Source organism: Epargyreus clarus, unplaced genomic scaffold (assembly GCF_041222505.1).
Source record: "Epargyreus clarus isolate Ecla_fem2 unplaced genomic scaffold, WU_Ecla_fem_2.2 ptg000006l, whole genome shotgun sequence".
In the NCBI taxonomy this organism is placed as follows: Eukaryota; Metazoa; Arthropoda; class Insecta; order Lepidoptera; family Hesperiidae; genus Epargyreus; species Epargyreus clarus.
Window position 1 is genome coordinate 5044964 of NW_027332214.1, and position 10936 is coordinate 5055899.

The following is a 10936-nucleotide window of genomic DNA, read 5'->3' on the forward strand; positions in this document are numbered from 1 at the left end:
GAGTTCTATTCGCATGCACATGAGTTCTATAGTTCCTGATAGTTTTCAGGAATAGTTCTGGCGATTTCACGGAGATAAAGCAGAATGAAATAATGCTTTGCTAACTTCACACAGCAGAGCATTTTCTACAAAATTGAAAAAAAAGCTATTGATTAGTGTAATTACCTAATATCTGGAGTTCCTAATAGTTTTCAGTGATAGTTCTCGCGAAATAAACTTAAAAAATAATTTATAGATAAAATAAATAGACAAAAATTTAACAAAAAAAAAAAAATGCAAAAAGGTTATTTAAAAGTGGAAACTCGTCGATTTTGCAAAGCCTAGTAATAAAATGATACATTTGAACAATAACTGACCCAGGAACTCACACTAAAGTGCCAGCACAGCATACTAGAATAGTACAAATCGGAAAGATTTTCGACAAAACTTTTTTTAATATTATTTTCACGTAACCAGGGGGAAGGAACTCAGCGGTTTTACATAGGCTAGTAATATGACTACAATTTAAAAATATAACCAATCCTAGAACTCACACTAAAGTGCCAGCAGAGCATACTAGAATAACAAAAATCGGATGGAGTTTCGACAAATATTTTTTTTAAATTATTTCCACGTAACCAGATAACGGGAACTCATCGGTTTTATATAGACTAGTAACATAGCTACAATTTAAAAATATAACCAATCCCAGAACTCACACTAAAGTGCCAGCAGAGCATACTAGAATAACAAAAATTGGATGGATTTTCGACAAATATATTTTTACAATCATGTCCACGTAACCAGATGGCGGGAACTCATCGGTTTTGTGTAGACTAGTATCATAGTTAATATTTAAAAATATAACCAATCCCAGAACTCACACTAAAGTGCCAGCAGAGCATACTAGAATAGCAAAAATCGGATGGAATTTCGACAAATATTTTTTTTCAATCATGTCCTGGTAACCAGATGGCAAGAACTCATCGGTTTTATGTAGACTAGTAACATAGCTACAATTTAAGAATACAACCAATCCCAGAACTCACACTAAAGTGCCAGCAGAGCATACTAGAATAACAAAAATTGGATGGATTTTCGACAAATATATTTTTACAATCATGTCCACGTAACCAGATGGCGGGAACTCATCGGTTTTGTGTAGACTAGTATCATAGTTAATATTTAAAAATATAACCAATCCCAGAACTCACACTAAAGTGCCAGCAGAGCATACTAGAATAGCAAAAATCGGATGGAATTTCGACAAATATTTTTTTTCAATCATGTCCTGGTAACCAGATGGCAAGAACTCATCGGTTTTATGTAGACTAGTAACATAGCTACAATTTAAGAATACAACCAATCCCAGAACTCACACTAAAGTGCCAGCAGAGCATACTAGAATAACAAAAATTGGATGGATTTTCGACAAATATATTTTTTCAAACATGTTCACGTAACCAGATAACGGAAACTCATCGGTTTTATATGGACTAGTAACATAACTACAATTTAAAAATATAACTAATCCCAGAACTCACACTAAAGTGCCAGCAGAGCATACTAGAATAGCAAAAATCGGATGGATTTTCGGCAAATATTTTTTTTTCAATCATGTCCACGTAACCAGATGGCAAGAACTCATCGGTTTTATGTAGACTAGTAACATAACTACAATTTAAAAATAAAACCAATCCCAGAACTCACACTAAAGTGCCAGCAGAGCATACTAGAATAACAAAAATTGGATGGATTTTCGACAAATATATTTTTTCAAACATGTTCACGTAACCAGATAACGGAAACTCATCGGTTTTATGTGGACTAGTAACATAACTACAATTTAAAAATATAATCAATCCCAGAACTCACACTAAAGTGCCAGCAGAGCATACTAGAATAGCAAAAATCGGATGGATTTTCGACAAATATTTTTTTTTCAATCATGTCCACGTAACCAGATGGCGGAAACTCATCGGTTTTATGTAGACTAGTAACATAGCTACAATTTAAAAATATAACCAATCCCAGAACTCACACTAAAGTGCCAGCAGAGCATACTAGAATAACAAAAATTGGATGGATTTTCGACAAATATATTTTTTCAAACATGTTCACGTAACCAGATAACGGGAACTCATCGGTTTTATGTAGACTAGTAACATAACTACAATTTAAAAATATAACCAATACCAGAACTCACACTAAAGTGCCAGAAGAGCATACTAGAATAGCAAAAATCGGATGGATGCTCTGCTGGCACTTTAGTGTGAGTTCTGGGATTGGTTGTATTTTTAAATTGTAGCTATGTTATTAGTCAACATAAAACCGATGAGTTCCTGCCATCTGGTTACGTGGACATGATTGAAAAAAAATATTTGTCGAAAATCCATCCGATTTTTGTTATTCTAGTATGCTCTGCTGGCACTTTAGTGTGAGTTCTGGGATTGGTTGTATTTTTAAATTGTAGCTATGTTACTAGTCTACATAAAACCGATGAGTTCCTGCCATCTGGTTACGTGGACATGATTGAAAAAAAAAAGTTGTCGAAAATCCATCCGATTTTTGCTATTCTAGTATGCTCTGCTGGCACTTTAGTGTGAGTTCTGGGATTAGTTATATTTTTAAATTGTAGCTATGTTCCTAGTCTACATAAAACCGTTGAGTTCCCGCCATCTGGTTACGTGGACATGATTGAAAAGAAATATTTGTCGAAAATCCATCTGATTTTTGTTATTCTAGCATGCTCTGCTGGCACTTTAGTGAGAGTTCTGGAATTGGTTGTATTTTTTAATTGTAGCTATGTTACTAGTCTACATAATACCGATGAGTTCCCGCCATCTGGTTACGTGGACATGATTGAAAAAAAATATTTGTCGAAAATCCATCCGATTTTTGCTATTCTAGTATGCTCTGCTGGCACTTTAGTGTGAGTTCTTGGGTTAGTTATATTTTTAAATTGTAGCTATGTTACTAGTCTACATAAAACCTATGAGTTCCCGCCATCTGGTTACGTGCACATGATTGAAAAAAAATATTTGTCGAAAATCCATCCGATTTTTGTTATTCTAGTATGCTCTGCTGGCACTTTAGTGTGAGTTCTGGGATTGGTTATATTTTTAAATTGTAGCTATGTTACTAGTCTACATAAAACCGATGAGATCCCGCCATCTGGTTACGTGGACATGATTGAAAAAAAAATTGTCGAAAATCCATCCGATTTTTGCTATTCTAGTATGCTCTGCTGGCACTTTAGTGTGAGTTCTGGGATTGGTTGTATTTTTAAATTGTAGCTATGTTACTAGTCTACATAAAACCGATGAGTTCTTGCCATCTGGTTACCAGGACATGATTGAAAAAAATATATTTGTCGAAATTCCATCCGATTTTTGTTATTCTAGTATGCTCTGCTGGCACTTTAGTGTGAGTTCTGGGATTGTTTGTATTTTTAAATTGTAGCTATGTTACTAGTCTACATAAAACCGATGAGTTCCCGCCATCTGGTTACGTGGACATGATTAAAAAAAATATTTGTCGAAAATCCATCCGATTTTTGTTATTCTAGTATGCTCTGCTGGCACTTTAGTGTGAGTTCTGGGATTGGTTGTATTTTTAAATTGTAGTTATGTTACTAGTCTACATAAAACCGATGAGTTCCCGCCATCTGGTTACGTGGACATGATTGAAATAAAAATATTTGTCGAAAATCCATCTGATTTTTGTTATTCTAGTATGCTCTGCTGGCACTTTAGTGTAAGTTCTGGGATTGGTTGTATTTTTAAATTGTAGCTATGTTACTAGTCTACATAAAACCGATGAGTTCACGCCATCTGGTTACGTGGACATGATTGAAAAAAAATATTTGTCGAAAATCCATCTGATTTTTGTTATTCTAGCAAGCTCTGCTGGCACTTTAGTGCGAGTTCTGGGATTGGTTATATTTTTAAATTGTAGCTATGTTACTATTCTACATAAAACCGATGAGTTCCCGCCATCTGGTTACGTGGACATGATTTAAAAAAAATATTTGTCGAAAATCCATCCGATTTTTGTTATTCTAGTATGCTCTGCTGGCACTTTAGTGTGAGTTCTGGGATTGGTTATATTTTTAAATTGTAGCTATGTTACTAGTCTATATTAAACCGATGAGTTCCCCCATCTGGTTACGTGGACATGATTGAAAAAAAATATTTGTCGAAACTCCATCCGATTTTTGTTATTCTAGTATGCTCTGCTCGCACTTTAGTGTGAGTTCTAGGATTGGTTATATTTTTAAATTGTAGTCATATTACTAGCCTATGTAAAACCGCTGAGTTCCTTCCCCCTGGTTACGTGAAAATAATATTAAAAAAAGTTTTGTCGAAAATCTTTCCGATTTGTACTATTCTGGTATGCTGTGCTGGCACTTTAGTCTGAGTTCCTGGGTCAGTTATTGTACAAATGTATCATTTTATTACTAGGCTTTGCAAAATCGACGAGTTTCCACTTTTAAATAACCTTTTTGCATATGTTTTTTTTGGTTAAATTTTTGTCTATTTATTTTATCTATAAATTATTTTTTAAGTTTATTTCGCGAGAACTATCACTGAAAACTATTAGGAACTCCAGATATTAGCTAATTACACTAATCAATAGTTTTTTTTTCAATTTTGTAGAAAATGCTCTGCTGTGTGAAGTTAGCAGAGCATTATTTTATTCTGCTTTATCTCCGTGAAATCGCCAGAACTATTCCTGAAAACTATCAGGAACTATAGAACTCATGTGCATGCGAATAGAACTCTCATTTTTTAGTGCTCTGCTGGCAAATGCTATGCTAAGTTCACCAACATAAGTTGAATGGGCCTCTAGTCTAAGAATATTATATTTATAATTAAATAAATATTTTAAATAATCCTATCTTATTTTACAAGTTTTTACAAATATCTATGCTTCCCGGACCCGGGAAGCGCCCCTGCTGCCCCCAAATAATCGGTTTTTATAAAATAATTTGTTCGTTAAAAATGATTTTTTAACATGAAAATAATCGATTGTTTTTTGACATCCTTGATACAAATCGATTATTTGGACAACCCTCAAACAATAACATCCTCTGACAATCTGACGTATATTCAAATGTACCATAGAGTATTATTATATACATGTTAAAATGTACTCTGTAGACACTGTATCGGTGTTCTGTGCTCTATGGTCTGAGTTTGACACTTTTGACAGCTGACGGTCAACACTTGATTGAATAAATTGAATTTGCTTGTTGATATATTTTACAAATTTAAGCACTATACCCTTTTTGTTTACCTACTGATTTGATTTGTGTTTTCATTAATTAATGAAAGAATATAACCAGTAAACAGTTTAATTAATAACGTCTACGTTACAATTGTTCCTGATTAAAAATGACAGAAGTTGCTGTTAAAAACATTGACAATGCTTGCGAGACGGCGGAGGAATTCACCAGGGTGTTCTACAAGCAAGTGGACAACAGCAGGCATTTGACGTCTAAACTTTACCTCGATACCGGCTTGTTAGTATGGAACGGTAATGGCGTTAATGGCAACGACAAAATCCAGAAGTTCCTCATGGACTTGCCGGCAAGTAATCATGTGCTGAAGACTTTAGATGCTCAGCCTATCACAGATACGCTGGTGGCAAATAAACTGACCTACCTGATCCAAGCCTGTGGAGATGTCACCTATCAAAATGAAGATACCAAGAAGCCATTCCAACAGACTTTCTTAATTGTTGCCGTTGAAGGTAAATGGAAGATCGCATCGGATTGCTTTAGATTGCAAGTTCCTTACAATAGTTAACACCATATGGATATGTATACATAATATTTTAAGATAAATAAAGTACTTATAATATATCATTTTTATTGATTTTATTAATATTATAATGCAATCCTCAAGGTCCACTGTAGTTAATATTTACAAATATATTTTTATATTATAAATCACATTAATTATTTGATTTCCCTGTTATATGATATATGATCTATGGAGACAATAATAACAGGAGACAAATCACTATTCATATAAAAAAGTATTATATATTAATAAATTTTATTTGAATGTTACAGTCCTTAAATGCTAGTCGAGAAGTATTGAAGAGTCACACCATAATTTATTACAAAATTATCATATTTAACATTTCGCATGAGTTCCCAGAAAGGTGTCACAATTACCACAGTAGTGCTCAGCTTTTTTGAATATCGGTATCAAATATGGTATGGCAGCGAAGCAGCAAAGTAAACACCAGCTGAAAAGAAACCATAACTAATTACATCTTTAATAACAAGTGGTTGTGATACTGTTAATCAATTGTTTGTTAATCAACAATGATTAGTACATCTGCAGCTATGGTATATATAAAATAGATCATAATCATACAAATTTCAATGTCCTATTGAGGCCCATTAATTATGATCAATTGCTTTTACCATTAAAAAACTAATAAGTACTAATTATCAGCCATTTGGTACACTTAAAATATCTTCTGAAATAGATAATTTTAGGTATTTGTTTCTCACATTGTTATTGTTATTAAAATTTTATCACACCCTTATTAAGAGTTACTGACATTACAACTAGAACTCAGCTTAGTAAATGTGACAAAGGGAGGTCTGCTATCATAACTTGAGATGTAAAATTCACTTACATTGTACATCCGCATATAAATCCAGATAACATGTGTGTTGCATGAGAGTTCACATATTTCACCTTTGTTAATTCTCGCTTTTGACAATTTGGGCAACTGAACATTATCGGTCTATTCTTCAGCTGAGGCTGAACAATAACAGTCTGGTAAACAATTGGTTGGTTGTTCTCCATCGTGGTGGTCGGTGGTGAGTATGGTGGTGGCGGTTCTCTATGAACTACTGATTCCATCTCCAAAATGACTTCTGCTCTTTCAGTTGTATTCACTGCACCATTAACCATTTTTAATATTTTGTAACTTCCAAATTCATATGAATCATATATTGATTACTTATCCTCTTTGAATGAGACTGTTATCAGATACATTGCCAGTGTTATCTTATCACATAAAAGATAAGTAATGCTGTCATATTTGCTTTCTAATAACACAACAACAGAATAATATTAACCATGGGACTGTAATAATTGTATCTGTGATTTCATGATACTAAAACATTACATTTGTATTATTAAAGTTTAAGTTTAAGAGTACTCTCAAAATAATAAAATAGTGAGATATATGATTGAAAACGATAATAACAAGGTATGAGTTATATGTGTGGTCCTTCTGTCTGGGGCTGTTTGCCACATTTTATGATGCATACGTCCATAATGAAGAATCAATTCTAAAAGCACTACTAAATTGTATTTGTTTTTTATGTATTTACATAAATAAAACTCAAAGTTTTAAGTTTTATTATACATTTTATTTAAATAAATGGAATAGTATGTTTAAGTGTAGACATTAAATAAAAAAGCATTACCAATATACACCACCAGATAAATCTTAAGGTTTATATTAATTAATTCATTTATAGGATAGTGAATTATAATTAATATACTAACTGCTCTCGCAAACATTTTTGTAGAAACGAATATTGTCTACACATATTATTACATAGTTATAGAGAGAAGAGATTTTAATAAATAGTGGAAGTACTTATCATCCTAATACATTAAGCCATTAATTTGTTCAGATTGTGAAACCTTACAACAATGTGATTCACATTTATAAGCACATTTAAGATAAAGGTAAGAATAGAATCAACTGTGAATTTTAAAGGCATCTAAAATAGATTTTGAAACAAGAAAACTGCAACACAAACTAAATAAAGTGTATTTTGAAGCTGCATATAAAAACTATTAATCTATGATTACAAAAATACATTTATAATTTTTATTCAATACCCTCAATGAATGTCTATAATAAATTAGGTATTTAATTTGCAATAGTAATAAATTATTTAAACAACACCATTATAGTACAAATAGTTTACTTAATCTATGTAAAGGACCTACAGAAATATATATTCAGTCGAAAAATTCTAAATAATAAATAGACAAATCATAAAAAATGTCTGACAAGTATGTATCTGAAATAACTAAAAAGTACAAAATCATATTATAATATATCACAACTAGGACAATAACTGCTTAAAACATTAATGGACATTAATTTATTTTCAACTATTTACTGTGTTTTGGAATATTCAAATAATGTGTTTTATTATGTTGTGCTCGTTTTCCACTAGAGGCTCCGCCTCTGTATCCAATTAGAATTACTTATTTTCTGAAATTTCAGATTGATCTGTCCACAGCCCATGTCTATCTGATAACTCTAAAAATCTATAGAAAATATTGTCAATATACAGACAAAAAGTTTACAATTATTGTATATGTACAATTTTTTGTGTTGAATGTGTTACATAACCAAAATATAATAAAAAATTCATGAATTTCTTTTAAATACTTCACATTCACCAATCATGTTTAAGAAATATACTACATATAAATTACGTCTTTACATTTGAATATGGTGTCAAATTGGATGTCGTAACATTTATTACAGTTCATGATTATAAGTATAACACACTAACATAAGAACAAATTTAAGTTTTATAAAATGTTTTAGAAACTAACTCCTATATAACATTATCACAACTCTGTAATAAATTGGTAGCTGCCTGCATATATCACATGTTACTCCTGAATTTTACAACATAAAGGGCATCAAATGGGACCTGGTATACTTACAAGTCTGCCATTTTTAAGAGACCTTGTTTTGGCGGCCAGTGATAAAACATGTGGCATTAGACAAAGTTAATACCATCTAAGTGTTAATACCATCTAAATTTAGCGCAGAGATATTGTAAGTAAAGTACTTTTTGAGATGAGTTCATTTGTCATTCTTAAAAAAGAACATCACTCATATCTCGGGAAGTATATTACTTATATTTCATCACTAAATGTTTTTGAATTGTACTAATTAAGTTTATCATTTGACCTATTATGTTTATTACTATCCACCAAAATCTGTGTGGTTTTCAATAGCACTTTATAGGTAATAAACCTTATTCATGCACATGCTCCATTCCACTCGGGATTTAATAATTTATCATAACAAATGTTACTGCGCATGTGATGAAAAAAAATTAAGTAGACAGACTTAAAACAATGGCACCAAATTCGAAAATTACTTCATTGTATTCAAAATTCTTTTGGATCTATATTTGTCATCCTTTTTGTTTTAACACTTGTTGTTCTTGCCGATGAATGTGTTGCAGTTGGGGCAGTAGTGCTCCGCATCTTTGAAAGTGTCAAAGCAGTATGGTATAAGTCCCAGGCAACACAGCGAACAAACCCTGGAAATGTAAAATACATTATGTATATATTATACCATTGATTTATTGCAAACATATTGAAATATTTTATTTCCTGTCAGATACTGGCCTGATAGGAAATACAAAATTTCATAGTATCTTATTCTTATCTTTCTAAGAGCAGACTCATAGATACTAATGGTGATAACAGTCAGTCTCAAAGATTACTACTGCCCATGATCATCTGTAATCAACCCTTATTAGAATTGAAGTATTTACTTCTATTACTTCTCTTACTTTTATTTACCTCACCATTCAAATTGGAATACAAATAGACACAAGATACTGTATTTATAAGACAAAAATGGCAGTGTAGTTTGCACAATGAGTTGATTATACCAACTTTCAACAACTCATGTTTTATAAGCAGCTGCAGAAAATATTACATATTCATGTCTGCCTTAAGACACCTTAAAACGTTAACAGACCAGCTAATACTGTGCTCTACTGCAGCTTTATTACATATTACTCATGTTAACTATAGTAAGTGATCACTTACGTCGCAACAACACAAATGGATCCAGCAACAAGATGAGTGTGCCAGGCTGTGGTATATTTGACTTTGGTGGTGACGACTTTCCCGCAGCTGTAGCAGGTGACCGTGGTGGGCTCTGTGCCCACGCCCACGGGCACCACCACACCCACGGGCACGCCCGGCGGCGGCGGCGGGATGCCCCCAGCCTGGGGCTGCACGCTCGTCACAATCGTCGGATGAGGATACACTCCAGGCGCTGTAAAACTCTTCGGTGGCTGGTAAGCTCCTTGCGGTGGCATGAACGGCTCACCCGTTGGGGATACGAATCCATATTGCGGAGTTCCGACTACAGCAGAATAGGGAGGTGGTAGATCCTGAGCATCAGAAGGTGCAGAGGGGCCAGCATTAGGTATATTTGGTTGATAATTAGTAGCCATTTTAACACGCTACAAATAACAAAATCGGTCAGTGTTTTCGTATTTCACAACTTGAAGTAAATCACCACAATTTCAACAAATTCTCAAAACGTATTTGGATCGAAATTTTCCTGTGACAAACAAATACAATCAACTTTATGTTGAAATGAATGACTTACGTACGGCACAGAGCCACAGACTAATTATTATGATATGATATCATATAGAATAGGGAATTCACTGACTTAATTCACAGAATAAACACTTGAGAAAATGATAACAAAATGACAGATAATGAATAATAATTTACACTAGACCTGCAATTTATCTGTGGTAACAAGGAAAAATAAAAAGGTTGTGTATATGTATGCACGTAAGCAGTCCTATGAGTGTGGTAATTACTAAATAATAAAAGAAATATTCATTCATTATCTGAAACGATGCCACCTGAAAAATATATTTGATGCGCCGTTCATCTTTGTACTATCTTTGTTCATCTTAATATGAGTTTTCATTTTTAATTGAGTACTGAATCATACAGGTATATCATCCGCTCTAGTAAAGGATATTATACTCTTTGGACAGCTCGATCAGGGGGACCTTTGAGCTCGATCTCCGTATAGCGTATATTACGAGAAATTTTATTTTCTAAACGACCACTAGAGGCGCTGTTGAGCCTGACGGGGCTGTGCGCTGAGAAATCTCCGCAAA

General features: G+C 33.2%; 2 protein-coding genes across 2 annotated transcripts; one reads left to right on the top strand and one right to left on the bottom strand.

Annotated features, from left to right (window-relative positions):
- The first annotated feature begins 5253 nt into the window (after positions 1 to 5253).
- Positions 5254 to 5848, top strand: Nxt1 (NTF2-related export protein 1). Its single transcript, XM_073073767.1, has one exon. It carries the CDS (start codon positions 5376 to 5378, stop codon positions 5787 to 5789), a length of 414 nt encoding a protein of 137 aa, XP_072929868.1. The 5' UTR covers positions 5254 to 5375; the 3' UTR covers positions 5790 to 5848.
- A 1511-nt stretch (positions 5849 to 7359) lies between these two features.
- LOC140742771 (lipopolysaccharide-induced tumor necrosis factor-alpha factor homolog) lies at positions 7360 to 10488 on the bottom strand. Its single transcript, XM_073073766.1, has 2 exons — positions 9834 to 10488; positions 7360 to 9316 (listed from the first exon to the last, which is right to left on the bottom strand). Exons 1-2 carry the CDS (start codon positions 10244 to 10246, stop codon positions 9202 to 9204), a joined length of 528 nt encoding a protein of 175 aa, XP_072929867.1. The 5' UTR covers positions 10247 to 10488; the 3' UTR covers positions 7360 to 9201.
- Between the last annotated feature and the right edge of the window lie 448 nt (positions 10489 to 10936).

Excerpts from the sequence above, each read along its gene's own strand:
- LOC140742771 (XM_073073766.1), bottom strand. The coding sequence starts at position 10,246 with ATGGCTACTAATTATCAACCAAATATACCTAATGCTGGCCCCTCTGCA. Across the intron at positions 9,317-9,833 it reads TCCATTTGTGTTGTTGCGAC|GGTTTGTTCGCTGTGTTGCC; the intron begins GTAAGTGATCAC and ends TTACATTTCCAG.
- Nxt1 (XM_073073767.1), top strand. The coding sequence starts at position 5,376 with ATGACAGAAGTTGCTGTTAAAAACATTGACAATGCTTGCGAGACGGCG.